The sequence below is a fragment of the Sorex araneus genome, chromosome 2 (genome assembly GCF_027595985.1).
Source record: "Sorex araneus isolate mSorAra2 chromosome 2, mSorAra2.pri, whole genome shotgun sequence".
Lineage (NCBI taxonomy): Eukaryota > Metazoa > Chordata > Mammalia > Eulipotyphla > Soricidae > Sorex > Sorex araneus.
The window spans coordinates 324,137,386-324,163,452 of record NC_073303.1 but is presented as its reverse complement, the minus strand read 5'-3'; the positions used below and the strand labels follow the sequence as shown (position 1 = coordinate 324,163,452).

The window sequence follows — 26,067 nt, the reverse complement described above, 5'->3', positions numbered from 1 at the left end:
AGAATTAGGGTAGGAGAAATAGCACAAAGCACTGAGTTCATGCTTTGCATGCCAAAGGTCCGAATTCCATTCCAGATACCACAGGATCTCCTGAACACTGCTGAAAGTCACTTCTCCTCTATCATAGAAATGGGAGTAGCCCCTGAATGGTACATATGACACCAAAACCAAAATAACAATAAAAATACATGTGGAATAATGTATTGTTTGTATCTATGCACACACTTAGCAAAGTATAGCATTAACATTAACCATTAACAGTAAGCAAAGAGTATATAGTGTTCTGTGTTTTTCACTTTTCTAGGTAGTAAATTGGAAATTATTAATAAATTTTAAAATGTAGCAAAATTTTATTTGGCCACTGAAAAAACCTAAAAGCAGTTACTAAGGCAATAGCAATGATCATTTCTTGTGCACAGGTTATATGTACTCTTACTTTCTACTAAAAGAAAGCCCTTCTTGGAAGAGAAATTCATAAACAGTAGGTCTTGTCAAAAGGTCCTAAGAGATAATTTGTTTCCACTGGCCAGAGATGTGACTTTGAGTTTTAATAAGGATGTTAATTATAATAAAGTTGTTGGGGGTGGTGGGGTTGGCCACACCCTGCTCTCACTTGGTGCTTCATGGATCATGTAGCTTAGGGGATCGAACTGAACCTGCTGTTCTCGAAGCATATGCTCTAGTCCTTTGAGCTATTTCTCAGGTCTGAACTGAAAAAGATCTGATTTCTTTTTGGTCTAATGCCCAATATAACTTGTATTATATTGTAGCTGATTTTAATTTGTGTGAGTGGAGGCATTAGTTTTGGGGGTCAAACCAGGGCCTTGGACATGTTAGACATGTGCTCCAACCTTAAGTTAACTCTCCAGCCCGTTCAACCATGTTTTTAGTAGCGATAGCTAAAATGTGTTGTCACTAATCTATGGGGTTTAGTGTGATTGGTCACATAAATTAAGAGCTACAGGCATACCATGGACTGTTACACAAATTTTGGAGGTTTTATCTTCGTGATGATCAATTACCCGCAGAGATTTTTCTGAGATACTGCAGCACTGTAGCACTGTCCTCCCATTGCTCGGTGATTTGCTCGAGCGGATGCCAGTAACGTCTCCATTGTGAGACTTGTTACTGTTTTTGGCATATCGAATACACCACGGGTGGCTTGCCAGGCTCTGCTGTGTGGGAGGGAGGGATACTCTCAGTAGCTTGCCAGTCTCTCCAAGAGGGATAAGGAATCGAACCTAGGTCGGCCACATGCAAGGCAAACACCCTGCCCACTGTGCTATTGCTCCAGTCCTTCTGAAGATACCAAAATTTTAAAAGTCAAGATGAGTAATCCTAATATTTTAATTTTTTATAATGTTCGGGTAACTTGTAATGTAGTTTATGTATATAAATATTTGTATGAAGTTTTAAAAGTATGTATCAAAATCTGGAAGGATGCACTAGGCTACAGGTGAAGCATATGTTGCAGGGCAAGTGGCAGAGGAAGAGAAGGTAGAACTAGAATCATATGGCAACTGTTCTACACATAAATGCATACAGTGAAATCATCTGTTACTCTGCATCCTGATTAATAAGTTCCCCCTGCTTTTCCCTTTACAACTAAATTTTGTCAAGTGCACTCCATCAAGTCTCTGCTGTTGGCATCAAACCTGGTCTCCTGACTGCCAGTTCCCTTGGTTGTATTTTTAGTTTCTCTAAAGAACTTGACAATTTTGATTGTGCTCTTCCTAAAATTTTCCTAAACTGCTAGTACATAATTCTCTCCTGCTTTCAGCTTCTCAATCTGTGCTATTTCAGTTTCCTTCTAGAATCTCATCTTCTTTTCTTTTCATTCCCATCCCATACAATGTTTTTATGGTGAGATCTGGGTTTGTAGCTCAACTGTAGAACATTTGCATATGTGTGGTCCTGGGTTTCATCTTTGGCACTGAAAAAAAAAATTGTTCTAGGTTGAGACGTAGTTCAATGTAGAATACTTACCTTGTGTTGTTCTGGCCCCAAATTTGGTTCCCAGCAATATAACATCTTCAGGTAGATATCTTGTACATATCTTTTCCCTTTCCTTTCTCTTAAATTCTGAAGGTATAAATTTAGATTCCTTTTGGATTTTAGAGTTCATACAAGAAATCAGTGGACTTGAATAGAAGAACTTCGTTTTTTCTCCCACTTCTCTTCCTTTACCTAACTCACTATTAGCATCATTCAGCTATATATATGTTTTATACTTGTAAGTCATTGTAAATTCATCTTTCTCTTTTCCCTTCTTCTCAGCTAATCAATTAATGTTTTTAACTTCTATTAATAGGTATTATTTAAGCACTAGGAGTGTAGAGGATTTAAAAATGAAGATACATAATCATCTAACACCATTTGTTTTTTTAGTTTTGGGGTCACACCACTGATGCTCAGGGGTTACTTCTGGCAGTGCTCAGGGGACCATATGGGATACTAGGAATCGAACTGGGGTTGGCTGTATACAAGGCAAGCACCCTGCCCACTGTACTATCACTCTGATCCCTAGCACTATCAATTTGTGGTGTTTTTTTCTTTTGTTTTTTCTTTTTGGGTCACACCTTGTGATACTTAGGGATTACTTCTGTCTCTGTGCTCAGGAATTACTCCTGTTGGTGCTTGGGGAACTATTTGGGATGACAGGGATCCAACCCCAGGTTGGCCTCATACAAGGCAAATGCCCTACCCACTGTGCTGTCACTCCAGTCCCTCAATTTCTACTTTAAAACATTTATATATCCACCTACCAATTAAAGGTGGAAGTCATTTGAATATCTTTGTGCTCTGTGAAATCAGGAAAATTTTAAGACTGAATTGTTTTTATTCATAATTTTAAAATAATATATTTAACAGACACATAAAGCCAAAATTTCAATATACTAATCTGTGCATAATATAAGACCTATAGCCTTTAATACTAGCTGAGCTCTCTATGTTCTAGCTTTGATGACAGACTTGTGATACAGTGTGAGAACTGGGTTTAAGAAGTCTGGTTTTTTTTTGTTTTTTGGGGTTTTTTTTTTTCAATTTTTTATTGAATCGCTGTGAGAGAGACCCTTACAAAACTATTATTAGGTTTCAGTCATATAGTGTTCCAATACTCTTTCTTCCACCAGTTTTCACAATTTCTGTGGGGCTAGAGATGGTGAAAAGAAATCAGGAAAATTATTATAGCTGAAATTGACTTCCACAAGAATACTGAAAAGATCTGAAAATTATTTAAAAATTGTATGTGGTATATTCATTCTCATTTATATGATAATGGGCTCTTTAATGTTCTCCAGAAAATAGTGGTTGTGGAAAAAAAAAACAGTTTGTAAACATTCTCTTAGAAGTGCTATAACAAGTTTTCTCTGTAGAAGGATTAAGGCATCTTGCTAGAATTGGAATTTTAATTGTAGTGGAGCATCACTTCTAGAACCTTTTTATTTTCACTGATTTGTGTCATGTGTTCATCAGCTATGTATTGATTTTACAGAATAATTATTTTCCACATGGTGAATGTGCGGCAATTTTTGCTTGATCAAAGTCCCTCAAGGAATGAGGCAAAAATCATCAGTAAGTATCATATAAAAATTTTGGAGTTGCTAAAAAGACTGATGAAATTGCCCAAATTTTATTGCTTAATCTACATGAGGTCCTTGTTAGGCCCTTTATGGAAGTTTATCTGATCTAAATTCAGAACGTAATAATTTATTGAAGATTAATTAAACTGCCCATATATGGTTATATGTGTAAAGCCTGATAGCATTGTCACCCATCTAGTAAATCACATCATCCATGTGACAGATACACTTTAAGTGTGAAGTTAGAAAATACAGCCAAAACTATGAGTTTCAGAACTTAATTTGGAATAAATGAAAGGGTGTTATATATATGTCATATTTTAAAATGATTTATTCCATGAAATAATGTGCTTTATGCAAGTGCCACTCAAAGTAACAGTTTTGCAAATTGTTACCAATAAGGAGCATGAGCCAGTATGTAACTTTCTGCATAGCTTCCTTCATCAAAAAAGGGGGGATATGCTATGAAAAACATGTCAGTCGAACATGTACTGATCAAAGTTAATTTCTGGTTTTGGCATAAGCTCTTTATTTTATCTCAGATTAATAATAATAGTTTGCCTATTATTATCAATTCATAAACAACACTGAGCAGCAGTTTTCCTGTATATTTCAGACATTTATATTATTGTTGCAGGAGTATATGTCCTACTTGGTACAACTTATTTGTGTAAAAATATTTGGCACTTTTAAGTCTGCATAATTTTTTAGTTGTTTCCCTCACTAGTTCTGACCCTTTTCCACTGTCTTTTCATTATATTTCTGATAAGAATTCTAACAGCATTTGCTACAAATAATTTTATTTTACCTGTATAGAATTCCATCATAATCAGAGCTAGATCATAAAATAGTCAAAACATAATTGTGAGGGGTCAGAGAGCTAGTATAGCAGGTAAGGTGCTTGCCTTGCACACATAGACCCAGTTTCAATTCCTGGCACCATACCACCAGGAGTGATCCCTGAGCACAGAGCCAGGAGTAAGCCCTGAGCACAGCCACATACTGGCCCAGAAGCCAGAAACAAACAAAACACCCTAATTATGATAATAAGAAATTGGTAGCTCTCTGTTACTTAGTGTCATTCCCTCCAGTTGCCAATCACTCGTTGCCAAGTAGAGATTTTGTTACAGATTTTATTAGAGTACCCAATGAACGAAATGGGAAGCATCATTTATTATTATCACCAAACGAGTTATTTTTTCAGTGGTGGTGGTGATGGAGGGTGCCTAGTGTTGAATCCAGGCCCTCATGCATGTAAGGCATATGCTTTACCACTGAACTACTGTTCCCACCCCTTGCCTTTTTCTTAGTTTGACTATCAGTTATCTGGCCTACCTTTTGGGTAACAGATGACTGCTAGACATTTTGTTTATTTTCATAACTTTAAGCAAGAAAATGCTCCATCATCATCAACAAACTGCAATAAAACTGATTAAGAAGCTCCAGTCACTGATATTTTGTAACCTTTTAGTGTTTACTGAGGTGATTTCTGTATTATAAATAAAATACCCAGAATGACCAGTATTTGGAAGCTTTGCTAACATTCTCATTAAAACAATAAACTATAACTTTTAATATATGTTCATCATTTATGAAATTTATTTTCTGTTTTTAATTTCATACCCTGTTCAATCAGCTTAATCAGTGACTGAATAAATAGTAGTGCTCCTACATTATAAAAAAAAATGAAAGAAAAAAGAAAATATAACTGTTGCCACAGCACATATGGAATTACAGTATTTCGAAAATTAACAGACCGAGACATACTTTTTTTTTTTAAATCAAAACATGCCCAAAAATGTAAGATGAATTTTGTGATTTTGATCACTTACAAGTAGAAAAAAAATAATATTCTTAGGATGTTTTTGCCTTAGAATTTAAAAGCTACAGGTAGTCTTCAATAGGTTTTCTTGAAAAAACAATCAACATATTTGATCACTTGAAATTTAGACTTGCTAGAGCATTTTCTACATGAAGGAGGTTGCATATCAATAGACTTAAAATGCAAGAGCACTTTTATTTTTTTATTTTCCGAGTAGCATTTTAAGATTACTTCCAGTATATATATATGTTAGGTAACAGTTCGGACATACCATAGTTTATTTATAACCCAAGAACCTTACCCAGGATTATTATTCAATTCTTGACTAACGATATAAAATTGCGGAGATGCTGGAGTGTACTACTGTGGGTAGGTTATTTGCCTTGCATGCAGCCTGCCCAGGTTCGGTCCCCTGAGTACCACCAGGAATGATCCCTAAGTTGAGAGCCAGGAGTAAGCCCTGAATACAACTGAAAGATGGCCCAAAAAACAAAATAAAATTGTTGAGTAGCAGCAAAGCACTGTTTTTATTTTAACACTCTTTCCCACATCCTTCTGTGGGATCTGTGCTAAGAAATGAAAGGGTATTCATTACTCATTCATTTTGTATTGAGGGCTGAGCATACAGAATGATAGGCATTGAAAGAATCTTTTATTCAGGGGGCTGGAGCAATAGCACAGTGGGTAGGGCGTTTGCATGTGGCCAACCCGGGTTCGATTCCCAGCATCCCATATGGTCCCCTGAGCACCGCCAGGGGTAATTCCTGAGTGCAGAGCCAGAAGTAACCCCTGTTCATTGCCGGGTGTGACCCAAAAAGAAAAAAGAAAAAAAAGAATCTTTTATTTAGTGATTAAAAGAAATAATATTATAGTGTTTTTGCATGCTCTGCTTTTACCTTCTGCTATGTAATATCCAAGATGCACTCTCCACACAAATCTGAATTTCAGGTTTTCCAGACTTTCCTTAAATATAATCATTTTCTAACTGAATTTCATATAAAAACTCTACAGTGTTCTTATCTGAAAGTCAGTATATTTAAACCAGTACCTATTTTATCATGGATTTTGTGTGGATTAATTTTATCAACCTGGTTCTAAACTTAAGAATTTTTAATTCTAATGGAGGATTTAAAATTTTTAAAAAAATTTTGTGGGGACTGTAACTGTCCATTTTCTAGAGATCTTGTACCAGGTATTGAGCACACTACTTCCAAGAAAACATATGCTCTACGACTTGAGCCATTCATATCCTTTGCTGGAATGTTTTTATGAAAAACGAGTTTTGTGGGTTTTTTATTCTGTAGTAGAAAAGTGGGAAATGGTTGCAAATGATTTTTTCTATCTGCAAATGAATATATTAAACATGTTAAATATTACATAAAATAAGCTTGCTAATATAGTTCTTTGAGGTTTATATAAATATGATAATCAAAGAGTTTTAGTTATGTTTACCAAGAATACATAACATGCTTATTTTTGCAGTTTCCAAAATAGTTTTTTTTTGTTTAAAATGGTAATTTGATGATTTTTCTTAAAAATTCAATTTTCATCAATTCCTATCTTAAAGTGAGTCTGTCACAAACTTTGGTAGTTGAGGTATTACCAAATATTTTGAGACTAAATTCTGTAAAGAGTACATTTGGGCAGAACCTTAAAAAAAGAATATTTGATTTTAAAATGTTTGTTACATATATATTTAGATGAGTTCAGACTTAGTAAATATCATCTTCTGCAATAGAATATTTTGTCTAGTTATGATTGAAAGGACCGCCATGTAACATTTATATTCATGTTTATAATGGAATAGCTGAAACTGGGTAATTTTTGTCAGTTTCCTTTAGTGACATCAGAATTTTTGTAGTGATGCTAGTTGTACTTTTCAGGCAGGAAAAAAAATCGTCGTTAGGATATTATCAATTTGTTACATTTTAGTAGAAAGGCGGTATATAAGAAGGAATGTATAGAATGCTGTGGGTTTTTATTTTACTTCTTAGGTAGGCTTTTAGGCTTTGCTTCTGACTTACTTTCCATTTTTGCTTATTTTCCACTGTTAATTATATTCTTTTTCAACTCACTCTAAACTTTCAGTTAATTCTCCTGTGTGATAATGTGTTCCTTTTGGTATACTTATTTCTAAACATGTGTGTGACTATCTTTCCTATAATGTATAATTAAAATAACTTACTATGTGACAGTTGAGGTTAGAAATGGAATTTTGGAAGAAACTATAAAGGTACGTATTCCCTTTCTCTAAGCAGTGTTTCAATTTAGTATAATATGTAACCTGTAAAGATTATTTCCTAGAATTTAGGTGTATTTTTCTAGTACTGCTTTTTTTTTTTTTTTGCCTTTTTTTTCCTTTTTGGGTCACACCCAGTGGTGCTCAGGGGACCATATGGGATGCTCTGGATTGAACCTGGCTCAGCTACATGCAAGGCAAACTCTCTATCTAGTAGTACCCCTTTTTTGCTAGGTTGCATACATATAACTGGTTTTTAAGTAGATTCATGCAGAGTGAACTATTGTAACATAAACATAATTGGTAGACAGGCATGCCAAAGTTGTGAAGTATTAATGCAGTGAAGCCCCAGGGAATTCCTGCAATTTAAATCCTCCTTTTTAGGGAACAGTCTCAGTAAAAGACTGAGATTGACAAATCACAGGTCACCATATAAAAGGCTATTCACTTAACCTATTCACAAATTGTAGAACTAAGAAATGAGTTTTTCCCTGTGTCATTATGCAAAAAAATCCAAAGGTTTGGGGAAGATCAACTGAAAGATAAAATGAGCTAAGATGAACAAACTCAACAATTGATCCTAGAAAATATAAACAACATTAGGAGCAGACGGTAAACTTTCAGTACTCTTGGAGATTCTAAAATGGCATTTTAGGGGGCTGGAGTGATAGCACAGCAGAGAGAGCGTTTGCCCTGCACTCGGCTGACCCAGGTTCGATTTCCAGCATCCCATATGGTCCCCCGTGTACCGCCAGGAGTAATTCCTGAGTGCATGAGCCAGGAGTAACCCCTGTGCATTGCCGGGTGTGACCCAAAAAACAAAAACAAAACCAAAAAACAACATTTTATCCACTAAGCATAACAAAAGGTTACTGTGGAAAAAAATTAGACCAGGAAATCCTTGGAATTTAAAGTATTTATCATAGCAAATAAATAATGTGGTATAGGATTAAAGACTCAGCTGGACATAGCTAAGATTTCATTTAAAACTTAAGAGAAGGGGGAAAAAAATAAGACCTAAGAGAAGGGAAATGTATAAAGTATATTCTTTTAAACACAACTGGAAATATGAAGAAAATGTTAATAAAAAGACACAGTTTTCATCTTACAAAATCATGTGTTAGGAACATATTTAAGTGAATAGCATATTCATTTTTTGAAGAAAAACTGATTTTTAGTATGAAAAGGAAATTTAATCAGGGAAAAGTCCACATCTAGATGTCATTACTACAAGAGCAAAATTTTTAAAAATCTGATAACTGCCCAGAATTAGAGGGAAACATTGAGTGTTGTTGACAAAGGAAAGAGGCTAGTATCAGACTTCTCATCCATAATTATGTTGTTAGAAGACAGATTGAACTCCCATTACAATATTTTATGAAAAATTATTTTAAATCTAAAATTCATTCTCAGCCAACTCTGACATTAAGTATAAGGGCTAAAGAAAACATTTTTGGGAGTCAAAAAGATAGTGTAACAGATAAAGTACTTGCAATACCAGATTGTGGCCCAAAAACTGAATAAAAGGGGGAAGTGGTGACAGTGCAGTCAGTAAGGTGTTTGCCTTGCGAAGGTCAACCCGGTTTGATCCCCAGAACTCCATATGGTCTCCCAAACTCCACCAGGAATGATCTGTGAGCACAGAGTTAGGAGTAAGCCCAGAGCATATCTGGGTTGGGGGTGGTAATAGCATCATATATATATATGTGTATATGATAATATACATCATATGTATATATGATATTTATATGATGCTATTATCATATATACATATACATATCATATGTATATATCATATATATCTTAAGGTTTAGGAGAATATGCAGTGATTAGGTGCATGGTTAGCATTCAAAAAACCCTGTTTGGTTTTCAGTAGTCTGTGTTCCCTTGTCAGTGGGTTCAGCCCTGGGGATCCTCAGCACCGCCAAGTTTGACCTAAATATTCCCTACCACACAGAGTTAGAACATGCATCCTCAGTTCCTTCTGTTGACCCACCGATTCCATTGATCAAGAATTACCAGTGGGACTAGGAGGCCCCCTGAGCACTGCTTGAGAAGGCCCCCTGAAAAACATTCTCCATACACTTTTCCTGATAAGGAATTCAACTATAAGTGACTCCTAGTAAGTCTAAAATAAAGATTATGCTAAAGATTTTGTTGAAAGGTTCAAAAGAGACAGTAATTGGCATTTGTTAGAACCAAGTGTCGGAACTTTGAAACTGGAAAGATAGTATTAGGGTAGTAGTAGGATAGTATAAGGCTCTTGTCTTGCATAAGGCTGACCCTGCTTCAACCCCCAGAACTGCATATGGTCTCCTGAACACTACCAGGTGAGCCCTACACCACTTGGTGTGTCCTATCACCCTTTTCCCCACCAAAAAAGTCAGAGCTTTGTGAAGAATGTTATCAAAAGAGTAAACAGTACACATTGTGTGAGATTAAATTTGTGGGGTTCATTGTGATATGCTAATGATATATGAAGGCTTATAATCTAACCTGGTGAGAGGCTGGAGCATTTGCCTTGCACATAGCAGATCATCCGGTTTCCGTCAGTGGCACTCCCCGTGGTACCCCAAGCCTTCCAGGAGTGATCCCTGAGTCATAGCCAGGAGTAATCGCTAAGCACAGCTGGGTGTGATACCCCCCAAAAAAAAGTTATGGATTACATTTTTTTTTTTCTTTTTGGGTCACACCTGGCGATGCACAGGGGTTACTCCTGGTTCTGCACTCAGGAATTACCCCTGGCTGTGCTCAGGGGACCATATGGGATACTGGGATTTGAACCCAGGTCGGCCGCGTGCAAGGCAAACGCCCTACCCGCTGTGCTATCTCTCCAGCCCCTTATGGATTAAATTTAATGCAAGCAAGAACATAACATGATTTGGGACTATTTGTAAAATCTAGGCATATTTTCTGAAATGATAATGATAAATTTCCTTTGGTCGGGTAATATAGAAGATACAAAATAGTCCTAGGTTCAGAAAGTATTCATTGGGTAAAGTACTTGCCTTGCATGTAGGTAACCCAAGTTCCTTCCATGGCACCAGCACTATATTTGGTCCCCCCAAGTGATTCCTCAGCGCAGTCATGAGCATACACATCAGTTGAATTTGAATAAAAACATTAATTTTTTTTATTTATAGTTACAGACTTTCATGATTACGTTTCACTCATACAATGATTGAGCACACATCCCTCTACCAGTGCCCATTTTCTACCACCAGTATTCCCAGTATCCCTCCCGCCACCCCCACCTTTTCTCACTACCTGCCTCTGTGACAGGCGCATTCCCTCTTACTCTCTCTTTCTCTCTCCTTTTGGGTATTGTGGTTTGCAATACAGGTACTAAGAGGCCACAATGTTTGATCCATAGTCTTCTTTTAGCACATGTCTCCCATCCTGAGCAATCGCTCCAACCATCATTTACTTAGTGATCCTTTCTCTGTCCTAGTTGCCTTTCCCCCCAGCCTTTGAGGCCAGTTTCCAAGCCATGGTGCAATCCTCCTGGCCTTATCTCTACTGTCCTTAGGTGTTAGTCTCCTATTCTGTTACTTTATATTCCACAAATGAGTGCAGTCATTCTGTGTCTGTCACTCTCTAATTTCATTTAGCATGGTACTCTCTATGTCCATCCACTTACATGCAGATTTTGTGACTTCATCTTTCCTAACAGCTGCATAGTGTTCTATTGTGTAGATGAACCAAAGTTTCTTTAACCAGTCGTCTCTTCTCAGGTACAAAAATATGGAATGCTTCACAAGTTTGCATGTTATCCTTGCACAGGGTCTATGCTTATCTTCTCTGTATCATTCCAATTTTAGTATATGTGCTTTTAGGTTTTGAAAAATTACCATCTTTGGTAATTGTCTTATTTACCCATCTCTGTTCCCTTGGTTTTCTAAAATGAATTGTTTTGCTTTCATAACAGAGAAAAGTAAATGTTATTTTTAAGTAAACCAACAAAAGAAGTCATAAAAAAGACCGATAGAGACGTTTGATTAGGCTATCTGGATAAAATGACAATAGTCCACATAGAGAGTCTCATTTTGGTTTTCAATAGCATTTTAAGTATAGGAAGATGCTCAGGGGCCTGATTGATAATAGGGGAATTTAGGTACTTGGCAATAAAGAGTGCTTAACGCTGAGTACATACACACACCCCCCAAAAAAAAATGGCTATTCGTATTGTTTTGAAAGTAGAGGTTTTGACATGGCAAATTATAAGCATCATTTTACCTCCCACATTTTTTATAATGGCATTAATCATAAAAGCTCAGCTTTTATATGTAAGACTTTGGGTTCAAGCCCTGGCACCTAGAAAAGTCAGGAATTCTCTAGATTTTAATTCTTTTTTACTCTTCTAGTTTTAATTCCCAGTGTTATTATTTTGAGCAATAAAAAGATAAAATGATAAGAGAGACAATTTTTAAACTTACACATATAAGTATGGCATTTTAAGTTTTCAGCAGAAATTATTTCAAACATTCTCTTCCATAATAAATTGTAAAGACTTTTAAATCATATAATTGAGTAAAACTGCAATTAGTAAATTAATCACCAAGTTTATGTAATTGTATTCTTCCTTCTCTGTTCCATAAGCATTTCCACTGTCACTTCTCTGAGAAGTACTAAAACGCATATACAAGTAGTAGTCAAATAATGACTACTATTTTTTATGAGAAAATATTTAGTCTTTGTCACTAATATAGGTAAATTGCTTCTTGTTTCACTGTTAGAGCTTTTCCCTCATTGCCTTCCCCCATGACAACATGACAAAGATGTATTACAGGCTAGAGAGTGCCCTCCTGCATGCAGGACTCGGGTTCATTGCCCACACCACATGATCCCAAGGCACCACCATGTGTGGCACTTCCTCCTTCTCCCTCAAATTTGTCACACACACATGTCCATTATTTACATGAAAAGTGGAGTCTTGGGGCCGGAGCGATAGCATAGCGGGTAGGGCGTTTGCCTTGCACGAGGCCAACCTGGGTTTGATCCCCAGCATCCCATATGGTCCCCCAAGCACTGCCAGGAGTAATTCCTGAGTGCAAAGCCAGGAGTAACCCCTGAGCATCGCTGGGTGTGACCCAAAAAGCAAAAAAAAAAAAAAAAACCCGAAAGGAGGAGTCTTGATTTTGCTTTGTTTTGTTGAGAGCGGGTGCAGCTAAGGGCCATACCCAGTGGAGTTCAGGTCACCGTGTGTGATGCTGGACATCAGAGAGGACCTGGCTGTATGCCAGCAAGCACCTACTACATCTCTCCATCCACTAATACCCATTTAAAGGTCACATATTTTCATTGTGTCTCAATAAGAAAACAAGTATCTGAAGTTGGTTTGAACTTGGGGGTTTACTCATGCAAGGGACATGCTTCCTTGCTAAGCCGTATCTCCAGGTTCTTCAGCTTGAGTTTTTATCTTAAACAATTAACATGATACAGTTTCCCTCTTTTGCTCAGCGATGACTTAGTATTTATTATATCAGTGCCCTGTCAGATGTATTCTGTACACACTGCATAAACTAGGTTTGTGTTGTGCTTACCTCAGTCCTAGGAAGATCACCTGGGCCCTTCTTCAGACCCTGTTGAGAGCTAGAGAATCCTTGTGTCATATATAACTGCAATATTATGTTTTTTCATTTTTTTATTTTCAAAAAGTTGTTCACTGTAATTGATTACATTCAATATTTATTTTTTTTATTAGTGAATCACCATGAGGTACAGTTACAGACTTATAAACTTCCGTGCTTGCATTTCAGTCATACAATGCTCGAGTACCCATCCCTTCACCAGTGCCCATTCTCCACCAGCAGTGATCCCAGTACCCTCCCACTCGCCCTCCCACCCACCTCATTTCCCATACCCCACCCTGCCTCTGTGGCGGGCATTCCCTTTTGCTCTCTCTCTCTCTCCTTTTGGGTGTTGTACAATAGAGGTATGAAGTGGCCATTGTGTTCGGTCTACAGTCTACTTTTGGCACACATCTCCCAATGCCAAAGGCCCTCCAAACACCCTTTACTTGGTGTTCCCTTCTCTATCTGAGCTCCCCTTTCCCCCACCATGTCAGGCCAGCTTCCAAGCCATGGAGCAAACCTCCTGATACTTAATATTCTTGGGTGTTAGCCTCCCATTCTGTTACTTTATATTCCATAGATGAGTGGAATATATATTTTTATAAAAAAATATAAATCTTTCTATGTCTGTCCCTCTCTGACTCATTTCACTTAGCATGATACTTTCCATGTTGATCCACTTATACACAAATTTCATAACTTCATCTTTTCTAACACCTGCATAGTATATTCCATTGTGTAGATATACCAAAGTTTCTATAACCAGTCATCTGTTAACGGACACTTGGTTTTTCCCAGATTCTGGTTATTGTAAACCATGCTGCAATGAACATACAAGTGCAGATCTCATTTCGACTACACTTTTTTGCATCTCTGGGATATATTCCCTGAAGTGGTATTGCTGAGTCAAATGGGAGCTCAATTTTCTAATTTTTTGAAAAGCGTCCATACTGTTTTCTAAAACCAGTCAGCATTTCCACCATCAATGAAGGAGGGTCCCTTTCTTCCCACATCCACACCAACACCGGTTGCTTTTCTTTTTAGTGTGTGCCAGTCTCTGTGGTATAAGATGATATCTCATACTTGTTTTGATCTGCATCTCCCTGATGATTAGTGATGTAGAGCATTTTTTCATGTGCCTTTTGGCCGTTCAGATTTATTTGAGAAAGTTTCTATTCCTTTCATTGCCGCATTTTCTGTTGGGGTTGGATGTTTTCTTCTTGTAGAGTTCAACCAGTGCCTTATGTATCCTTGAGATCAACCCCTTATCAGATGGGTATTTGGTGAATATCCTTTCCCATTCTGTAAATTGTTTTTGTATTCTGGTCACTGTTTCTTTTGAGGTGCAGAAGCTTCTTAGTTTAAGATAGTCCCATTGTTTACTTCTGTTTCTACTTGCTTGGTCAGTGGAGTGTCATCTTTGAAGATACCTTTAGCTTCATTGTTGTGGAGGGTTTTGCCAACGTTGTCTTCAATGTACCTTATGGATTATGGTCTGATGTTGAGGTCTTTAATCCATTTTGATTTGACTTCAGTACATGGTGTTAGGTAGAGGTTTGAGCCCCCCCCTTTTTTTTTTTGCATGTAGCTGTCCAGTTTTGCCAGTACCTTTGTTAAAGAGGCTTTTCTTGCTCCCTTATCAAAGAATAGATGATCATATATTTGAGGGTGAGTGTAAGGATATTCAACCCTATTACATTCAATATTTCAACACCAATCCCATCACCATTCCACCTTCCCACCACCTTTATTTCCAGTTTTCCCACAACCACTCAAGCCTGCCACAAAGGCAGATGCTAAATAATTTATTTTGTATTGCTTGTTATGAATAATTGACTAAAAATGATCCAAGAAGGTTTCCTTAGAGGAAAGTGTGTGAAAATTATATCTCATCTTGGAGCCATTAAGCCTCTGAATTAGAGATTATTAACATGTTGTTAAAGTGTTAGAGTGAGTCTTGTGTGCTAGTGTGTGTGTGTGTACGTACATATATATGTATATATATATATATATATATATATTTTTTTTTATCAAGATTGGTTGTCTTGGGGCTGGAGTGATATCACAGTGACTAGGGCGTTTGTGTTTCACACGGCTGACCCCGGTTCGATTCCCAGCATCCCATATGGTCCCCCGAGCACCACCAGCGGTAATTCCTGAGTGCGTGAACCAGGAGTAACCCCTGTGCATTGCCGGGTGTGACCCAAAAAGCAGGGAAAAAAAAAAAAGATTGGTTGTCTTCTACCTTACACCGCATTAAATGTGGTGTGCTACTCTTGGTATATCAGTGGCATGATTGTCTCCTGGAACTCTACAATGTTTTTCATAGGGTGCTAGAACAGGAGTTCAATTTAAAAGAAAAATTGGGTGGGGATTTGGGGATCCAGAGGAATCCGAGATTAATTTGTGAGTCTGGATCATGGCCATTAAATGCACTTAAATCGCCCAGAGGCAGTTAGTTCATGAGCATGACTGACAGGGAAGCGGAAGTGCAGGGAGATGCTTGGAGGCCAGCCCATTCTGGGCTCTAGAGGCATGGAGATTTTCTTCGTACCTGGGTTTTTCAGTGGATTCAGTCTCATGTGGCGGGGGGTGGGGGACTCAGGGCAAGCCTGTGTGCAATATTCTTTTAGTAGCTAAATGATACCTGTTACTAAGTGTGCCATCAATTTATCTTCAGTATAATACTCTATTTTCAATATGGTGCATGTTTTCTATTGGCAAAATGCATGTTTAGACTAGCTAGTGTTCGGGAGTTTTTGAATTCCCAAAATAATTTTTTTATTTTCTACTGTACATTGTTAGACATTTAATAGATTAAATACTATTGTAAGTACTTTAATGTTTTTATTACAGAAATATGTATGTGCAAAAACAAGTAGTATGTTAGTAAATACTTACTACCCAGCACTAATAATATCATCTTATGATAGCTGGAGGTACAGTATAACATGTAGGGCTTTACCTTGTAGGCCACCGACCTGGGTTTGATCCCCAGTATCCTGTAGGGTCCCCAATTCATGTCAGGAGTAAATCCTGAGCACTGGGTATGCTCCCCTCAAAAAAATTTTTAAGCCATTTTACTACTCTTCCTAATTATTCTTGAAGTAATTTCATTGGGAAATTACTTTCGTTGGTATCTGCACAAAAAAAAAAAAGAAAGAAATGTTTTAGAGATTTTAGTATCTCTTAAAGTAAGTCTGGTAATTTGTATTTGGGTCATACCCAGCATTGTTCAGAGCTTAATCTTGGTTCTCTGCTCACAGATCTCTCCTGGTGGGCTGGGGGAACCCTAGGAAGTGCCGGGAACCTGGGTCTGCCTTGTGTAAGGCTAGCGCCCCGCCTGCTGCACTGTGACGCCAGGCCTCGTCCGTTTTATGAGTCTAGGCTTTGCTCATTCTATCTTCATTGTTTCACTGAAGAAATATATTTTTTTCAAGAATTTTCTTCTATTTCAAATTTGTTAATTTACATAGATTGAAAACAGGCTAGTGGTAAACTAGTTGGTGTTTCTTTGCTTGCGTTTGGGGCAGAATTGGGGAGAGACCACCGCTGGCAGTGCTCAGGGGAGGATACAGTGCTGGGGATTAGACCTTGGTTGGAGGGAGGCTGAGCTGCCTCACCTTCTGAACTGTCATTCTGTATATAAATCACTGAGCTGCTTATCTCCAGGAACACTAGTTGAAAATATTTCCTAGTTAAGTAAATAGAAAACCATAAAGAGCAGCTGTTAGAATGCACACAGAAGCTTGGGGAGAAGAAGTAGAAGACTGTGTGGCAAGAAGGAATGAAACCTGGAAGACAATATGGAGCACACTAGTAAATCTTCCAGACAGAAAAAAACCCTGGTGGTGAGGTGACTTTGGACCAGGCATCTTGATGACTCCAACTCTCTGTTTCTGAAATGGAGCTAGTTATTTCAAAATTTTAGAGGTAGTACTTCAGATTTGAAAAGTCCTATGCTGTTTTTGGGATTTTACTTTATCTAAGAGTAGGAAGCCCTGGAATGCAGAGATACTGTCTTGGTAGTACATACTGTATCAGAATTTGATGCAAAGAGAAATAGGTGAACCTAAGAGATAGTCCATAAATTGAAACTGAGCATTTTTATTTGGGAATTTAAGAATTGAGAGTGTTGTCCGCAGCACTGTTTACAATAGCCAGAATCTGGAAAAAACCCGAGTGCCCTAGAACAGATGACTGGTTGAAGAAACTCTGGTACATCTATACAATGGAATACTATGCAGCTGTTAGAAAAAATGAGGTCATGACGTTTGCATATAAGTGGATCAACATGGAAAGTATCATGCTAAGTGAAATGAGTCAGAAAGAGAGAGACAGACATAGAAAGATTGCACTCATCTGTGGAATATAGAATAATAGACTATAAGACTAACGCCCAAGAATAGTAGAAATAAGTACCAGGAGAATGTTTCCATGGCTTGGAGGCTGGTCTCTCATTCTGGGTAACTCAGGGAAGGGACCACCAAGTAAAATGTGGTTGGAGGTCATGTGGGGGAAGGGTGAGGCGGGTGGAATACAGACTAGAGACTGAACACAATGGCCACTCAACACCTCTATTGCAAACCACAACACCTAATCAGAGAGAGAAAACAAAAGGGAATTCCCTGCCATAGTGGCAGGGTGGGGTGGGGGGAGACAGGTCTGGGGAGGGGGGGAGGGATGTTGGGTTTACTGGTGGTGGAGAATGGGCACTGGTGAAGGGATGGGTTATTGAACTTTGTATGGGGGAAGCATGAGCACAAAAATGTATGGATCTGTAACTGTACCCTCACGATGACTCTCTAATTAAAAATAAACTGATTAAAAAAAAAAAAGAATTGAGAGTGTTGAAATTAGGTCTGGGGTTTTTTTTGTAACTGGATTGTTATATCATAGAGATTAAGAAGTATTGTGATTGAATCAGATTTAGAGAAGCAGCAGTTGTGGAAGGGAAAGTAGTGAGTTGTATGTTTTCTTTTTCTTTTTTAAATTTTAATTTGTATAAAGTTGTTCACAATATTTGATTCCATTTAATATTCAAAGACCAATCCCACCATTATACTTTCCCACCACCATATTTCGAATGCTTCCAAACCCCAAACCCTGCCCCCAAAGCAGAATCAAAATAATTTATTTTGTATTGCTTGTTACGAATAATCTGCTAAAAATGATACAAAAAGAGGAGAGTGTATAAAGATTGTTGTTTCACCCAGGAGCCATTAAGCCCTTCTATAAAGGATTAGTAACATGTTATAGGTTGTATAGGTGAGCTTTGTGCATGTGTGTGTGTGTGTGTGTGTGTGTGTGTGTGTGTGTGTGTGTGTGTGTGTGTGTGTGTGGCGGGGGTTGGGAGGGTTACACATACACACATCGCTGTATCACTTGACATCCCCTTGCTCATTGATTTGCTCTAGTGGGCACCAGTAACGTCTCCATGTGAGACTTGTTGTTACTGTTTTTGGCATATCGAATACGCCACGGGTAGCTTGCTGGGCTCTTCGAGAGGGGCAGAGGAATCGAACCCGGGTTGGCCATGTGCAAGGCAAATGCCCTACCCGCTGTGCTATTGCTAATAGCCCAAATATATTTATACACACATATCTATTTACATAGATATGTGAGACTGGAGTGATAGCACAGCGGTAGGCACAGCCAACCCGGGTTCGATTCCTCCTCCCCTCTTGGAGAACCCGGCAAGCTACGGAGAGTATCACGCATTCACGGCAGAGCCTGGCAAGTTACCCGGGCGTATTCGATATGCCAAAAACAGTAACAATAAATCTCACAAAGGAGATGTTACTGGTGCCCGCTCGAGCAGATCTATGAGCAAGGGCATGACAGTGATACAGTGATAAATATATTTCCCCCTAAGATTGGTTGCCTTCTATTTTAAACCCTATCAAATGTGCTGTGCTACTTTTGGTATATGGGGGGTATAAAGTATGAGATGTCCAGGAGTACATTGACTCATCTGAGCATATGGAGAGCAGTCGGAAGCATGGCAGCAGTTGAGTTCTGGAGATTTTCAGCTGCCAGGGTCCACTGGGGCAGGGAGGGGACCTCACCCGCCCCCCTCCGGGTTGCCCCGAGTGAAACAGCCTGGCCCCGTGTCTGGAGGCATGTCCAGGGCCTATCATTCTGTGCTCTCTTCTGAGAGATTTATTGTTGAGTCTCATATTGAATGTTTTCAATCGATTTAGAGGAGGTTGAAAGAAATCCAGGAAGTAATAGACTAAATAGTTGTTTTGGAAGTCCAGGAAGTTATATATTAAATAGTTGTATCTCAGGAAAAGTAGAGACTTAAACATGACATTGAGTTTTAACATCTCATGATATATCACTCATTCTCCCAAAATGTGATGTTTTCTAGATTTTAATTGCTAATTTGGCCTTTCATTAATTTTGGATCTCACCAAATTTTGAACCATGCATTCCAGCCCTTTGAGCCATCACTTTCAACCCCTACTTCCAATCATCTCAAAAGCCCAGCATTTTCTTCTACTGCCAGGCATAAGAAATCGGATTATTTGTCAGGTACATCAAATTATTTGCAAAATATTTTGTCACCATTTTTTAAATGTTTTAAAGGAAGAAGTACTTTATATGCTGTCATCTCCCTACATTGCTCATATCTGCTCCAGATGGTTGCTGCTGCTTTGTTAAAAAAAGATAAAATGTTGGAAGCCAGAACCTAGAGCAATTGTAGTAAAATTAAGACACTACCCTTGCGCTCAGCTGGCCCTTGTTCAGTCCCTAACATCACATAATAGTCCCCCATGCACTGCTAGGAGTGATCCCTAAGCAGGACAAGGAATAAGTCCTGAGCACTTCCATTTGTCCAAACCACCCCACTACCATCACCACCACCACCACAATATTTGGAAACCAGAAAAAATGTTGGAGGCCCACCAATAGCTCAGTCATAGAGCATTAGCCCTGTAGGGGTAAATTGGAGTGTCTGCTCTCTGGCACCACCCCTTATGCTAAGTGAGTCACAGCAGTACTGCAAAGTCTGTGCTCTAGCACACCACAGTCAAGCTGTGTGCCAGCACCACAGTTGTAAGTATGCCATCAAGTATGTTAACAGCTATTTAGTGTCAGCAGTGCCTGGAGATGTGTAAAACTAACATTAAGATGTAGTTAATGTGCACTGGTGAAGGGGTAGGTGTTTGATCATTATAAGACCAAAGCTCAAACATGAAAGCTTTGTAACTATTAAAAAAAAAAAGGTAATAATAATGTTAAGTGCTTCAAATTAAATAGGCTCCATCTTTTTTTTTCTCATACCACATAAACTGCAGAACCCTTGATTTTAATATCAAATTTTATGGCCATAATTAAACACCTGTAAATACCACCATTGTTTTTCATTTTGGTGGGAGAGGGGGTTATACCCTTTTTTTCGTGACTAGTCTCATCCTTCTTGAAGCCTCAGCTACTTCAAGGCAAATTAAGTTTAATTGCTGCTTGGTTGTGTGGTATGAGGAAATAGGCTCCATTTTAATTTAGCCTTTTTTTTAAAAATTTTTTTATTAGTGAATCACTGTGAGGGTACAGTTACAGATTTATACATTTTTGTGCTCATGTTTCCTCCATACAAAGTTCGAGAACCCATCCCTTCACCAGTGCCCATTCTCCACCACCAGTAAACCCAGCATCCCTCCCACCCTACCCAGTCCCGTCTCCCCCCACCCCACCCTGCCACTATGGCAGGGTATTGCCTTTTGTTCTCTCTCTCTGATTAGGTGTTGTGGTTTGCAGTAAAGGTGTTGAGTGGCCATTGTGTTCAGTCCCTAGTCTACATTCGGCACACGTCACCCTTCCCCCGTATGACCTCCGGCCACATTTTACTTGGTGTTCCTTCTCTGAGTTGCTCAGGATGGGAGACCAGCCTCCAAGCCATGGAGACAGCCTCCTGGTACTTATTTCTACTATTCTATAGGTGTTAGACTCCTATTCTATTATTCTATATTCCACAGATGAGCGCAGTCTTTCTATGTCTCTCTCTTTCTGACTCATTTCACTTAGCATGATACTTTCCATGCTGATCCACTTATATGCAAACTTCATGACCTCATTTTTTCTAACAGCTGCATGGTATTCCATTGTATAGATGTACCAAAGTTTCTTCAGCCAGTCATCTGTTCTAGGGCACTCAGGTTTTTTCCAGATTCTAACTTAGCCTTTTTTCTTGAAGAAAAATGTTTTGATGCAAGATTTAATGTTTTAGTGATTTTTTTTTATGTCTTTGCCATTTCTGTTCCTAGTTCTCCAAATAAAATTGAGATGATAAACATTAGATTATTTTAAAGGAGGTTTGTATTAGAAACAACTGGAATTTTTTTTTTAATTTGAACTCAAATTTAGTGCTTCCCTAGATTTTAATAATTGAAAAGATAGATTGAAACAAAGTGGAAAATAGTGCAACACATCATGACCATTTTGACTATAAGATTTGAGGGTCTTCATTAGATAGATTCTAGGTGATTTTCTTTTCTGTAGTAGAGTACTAAGACAGATTTTTATTTTGTAGTCAGTCCATTTAGAAATCCAAGATTAGCTTGATCAGTAGTTTAGTGCAGCGCAAGAAAGAGGGATTGGAGTGTAGTTTTGCAAAGAAGTGGGCCTCACAGATTTGCCAGCTTTGAGAGCAGAGCAGGGTTATTGTTTCAAGCCGAAGAGTGAACCTTGATTGCATGTCATGCAATTTAGGACAGAATCCAAGATATATTCTTTTTTTGTTTGTTTGTTTTGTTTCTTTTGGGTCAAACCCGGCGATGCACAGGGGTTACTCCTGGCTCATGCACTCAGGAATTACTCCTGGCGGTGCTTGGGGGACCATTTAGGATGCTGGGATTCGAACCCGGGTCGACCGAGTGCAAGGCAAACGCCCTACCCGCTGTGCTATTGCTCCAGCCCCGCAAGATATATTCTTCACTGGATTAATTCCATATTCTTATGAACATGTATTAGGGCTAACTTTACAGGTTACACTTTTCCTCTTTAAAAAAATGTTAAGTCGGGGCTGGAGTGATAGCACAGCAGGTAGGGCGTTTGCCTTGCTTGCAGCCAACCCGGGTTCGATTCCCAGCACCCCATATGGTCCCCTGGAGCACCACCAGAAGTAATTCCTGAGTGCAGAGCCAGGAGTAACCCCTGTGCATTGCTGGGTGTGACCCAAAAAAGCAAAACAACAACAAAAAAAGTTAAGTCTGGGGCCGGAAAGATAGTAAAGTGAATAAACTGCTTGCCTGGCATGCATCTGACCCATGCTTGATTCCTAGTTACCCATATGATCTCTTGAGCTCTCCAGAGTCACAAACCAGGAATAAACCCTGAGCACTTCGGGCATGTCACAAAAACAAAACAATACAATTAAAAGTATCACTTGTATCACTTGTCATCCCATTGATCTTGAATTTGCTTGAGCGGGCGCCAGTAATGTCTCCATTTGTCCCTGTCGTGTGCTAGTGTAGCCCAATGGTATCTGCTCGCTCCAGGAACAGGAAGAGCCTCAAACCATTCATTCAGGGTTTTGACGAAGTCTATAACCATCTTGTAGGTGGGCGGCCACGCGGTCTTTTGACGTCCCGTGGAATCCAGTCGGTAACAGCTCTAGTCCAGTGGTTGTCTCTGAATCGCATTACATGTCCAGCCCATCTGATTTTTGACACCTTGGTAAACGAGACAGCGTTCCTGATTCTTGATCGTTGATGGAGGTCGGAACTCCGGATTCCTTCTCTCACTTGAGTGAGACATGATACTTCAAGTATAGCTCTTTCGATTCCTCTTTGGGATACTGGAATAGCTTACTCATCCTGTTTTCGTAGATTAAAAGTAATTAAAAGTAATGATAATACAATTATAAAAACCAGCAGTTATTGCTCAGAACTATGAGAGCATGCGGTGTGTGTATGATCTCATTTGCCAGCACTCTTCCATGAAAAACATATAATAAAATTAAATAAACTCTAGCAGAGGTTTGACTGTATATAAGAGCTTGCAAACAATATTTCTATATACTTGGTATAAATTATTTTCTTTTTTAACTCTAACATGATTACAATAGTTTTAATGTTTAAAGTTACTGCCCCGGGGCCGGAGCGATAGCACAGTGGGTAGGGCGTTTGCCTTGCACTCGGCCAACCCGGGTTCGATCCCCGGCATCCCATATGGTCCCCCAAGCACCGCCAGGAGTAATTCCTGAGTGCAAAGCCAGGAGTAACCCCTGAGCATCGCTGGGTGTGACCCAAAAAGCAAAAAAATAAAAAAATAAAAAAAATAAAGTTACTGCCCCTTCACCACCATCAAAGTATACAAGACAATCTTCACCACTATGCTTAAATCATTTCTCTAGTCCACCTTTTTTCACTTTCCCTTCCCCCTGCTGCTTGCTAATCTCAGTTTAATAATCCATGATAAAGAGTTTGTTATCATTGGATACTGACCACTTTGTGGTTTTGTTTTTCTGAATACCAAAATGAGTGAAACCATCATGTATTTGTTCTTCTCTTATTTCACTTAGGATGATACCCTCCATTTCATCCATATTGCAATAAATTGCAGTAGTTCATCTTTTTCTTAAAGCTGCAGAGTTATATACTACAACATCTTTATCCCTTCATCTGTTGTTGGACATTCAGCTTATCTCCATATTCTGGTTCTTAGTGCCTCTCTGAACATTAGGTGCATATGTATCTTTTCAAGTTAATGTTTTTTATTTTGTTGAAGGAGGGGCTTTGTTTAGGGACCACGTACAAGTGGTGCTCAGTATTTTTGGCTCTGTGCTCAGGAAATCAGGATTCAAAAAAAGTGCAAGACAAGCACTTTACCCCTGTGATATCTCTCTGACACTCTAATGTTTTGAGGATAGATGCTAAGTGGAATCGCTGTCATATGCAATTCTTACTTTAAATTACCTTTTGTGTATGGTTTAAGATAAGGACCCAGTGTGCTCAGGGCTTACTCCTGATAGTGCTAGGGGACCATAATGTGGTGCTGAGTATCAAACTCAGGTCACCACATAGTTTTTTAAATCAGGAAATGAAATACCAACCATATTTTTTTCCCCAGGATTTCTTTGGTTGTTCAGGGGGGTGAGATTCTATACACATTTTACTAGAATTTGTTTTAAATCCTTGAAGAATAGCATGAGAATTTTGGTAGGGTTTGCTTTGAATTTACATGATGCTTTGGATAGGATGGTCACAACAGATTTTTGTGTGATTGTGTAGTCTACCTTTTGTTGTTTTAGTTTATTGCCCTTTGGAGTGTTAATGAAATATCTGTAGTCTTCTGTGTACATTATTATGTGATCTGCACAAGGTGATACTGAATTTCTTATTTTTCAATTTGGATGCCTCCTTGCCTGATATCTGTGGTGAGGACTTCCAAAACCATATTGAATAGTAGTGGGAGAGAGGACATCCTTACCTTGTATCTGAGGGGAAAGCATTCAGCATTTTTGCTCTCAAATATGATGTTAACTGTGGATTGTTTATGGTCATTACTATTTTTACATCCCTTCTATTCCTATTTTGTTAAGTTTTTCTTGTAGATAGTGTATCTTGTCAAAACTGCTCTTTTATCTCTATTTTATCTTCCCTTTTGTTGATATGTGCATTACATGAATTTACGTTTTTGAGCCTTCCTTGCCTCTTTGGGATTAATCCCACTTGATCATGGTGTATGATATTTTTGATAAGTTGTTAGATCACTCAGATTTTATTGAGGAACTCTACATTCATTGTCATCAGATCTATTTGGTCTGTAATTTTTTTTTCTGTAATATTATGGTCTGCTTTTTGGTACCAGTTGGCTTCTAGATGCTCTTAGGAAAGATAACTACTTCAATATTTTGGAAGAGCCTGAGGAGTAAGTCTTCTTTGAAGGATTGGCAGAACTTACTAGTGTACCTGCCTGGACTTACGCTTTTATTCTCAGGAAAATTTTTTTATTGCTTTAATTTTATTACTTTTGATGGATCTGCTTAGGTTTTCTACATTTTTACTCAGTCTTGGGAAATTCATCCATTTTTTCTAGGTTCAACAGTTTATAGAAGCTTTTCAAAATTCATTATATTTTGAGGTAGCGATTATAATTTTTCTCCTGTCATGCATAATCTAATTTAATTGGGTTTGCACTCCTTTTTTTCCCCTCATGAATATAGCTAAAAGCTTTTTTAAGTCCTCAAAAAAAAAGAAACAATTGATGGCATTTATCCTTTGTATTGGTTTCTTAATTTGTATATCTCTGGGTTTTGCTCTCCATATTTTCTTCTACTTCGAAATTCATTTGTTGTGCTTTTTCTAGTTTCTCAAGTTGTTAAATACATTATGTATTTAAGCTTTGTGTGTGTGTGTGTGTGTCTGTTTGTGTATGGTGGTGGGTTGAGCCTCACAAGTGCAAGGAAAGTGCTCTTCCTCCGAGTTACATCCATTTTTTTCTGTTTCCTGTTGTGTACTTCTTACTGTTCCAGTTTGTCCCATAGTTTCTCAAGAGTTTGTGTTTTCATTCTTATTAATGTCAAGGAATTTTTTATTTCTTATTTAATTTCCTCTCTGACCAACATAACATATGTTGTTCAGTTCCCAAGTGTTGGGACTTTCGACAATATGACAATATATTGTTAAGTTTCCAAATATTGGGGCTTTTCTCAAATTTCTTTTTATGGTTTTTATTGAGGTACTGCAATTTACTTTAAATTGTACTATTCATGCACATATCAATCCAACACCACATCATCAAAGATCCCAGTTCCCTTCACTAATGTCCAAAGAATCCATCTCATCTCCTTTCCCATGTAAGCTCAATTCAGCAAACCAAAATCTCCATTTCTTTTTTTTT

At 38.3% G+C, this 26,067-nt stretch overlaps 1 protein-coding gene and 1 pseudogene across 3 annotated transcripts in view; one reads left to right on the top strand and one right to left on the bottom strand.

Annotated features, from left to right (window-relative positions):
- ANKRD12 (ankyrin repeat domain 12) overlaps positions 1-26,067 on the top strand; it is a 114,539-nt gene that overhangs the window by 65,679 nt on the left and 22,793 nt on the right. Inside the window, exon 2 of one of the 3 annotated variants that reach the window (XM_055127429.1) lies at positions 3,497-3,576. The exons of the other annotated variants lie outside the window; for them this stretch is intronic. Within the exon in view, the coding sequence (XP_054983404.1) occupies positions 3,513-3,576 (64 nt within the window). The 5' untranslated portion in view covers positions 3,497-3,512. The remainder of the gene's footprint in view (positions 1-3,496; positions 3,577-26,067) is intronic. 3 annotated transcript variants of the gene reach the window in all.
- On the bottom strand, positions 11,384-11,496 carry LOC129402834 (U6 spliceosomal RNA; annotated as a pseudogene).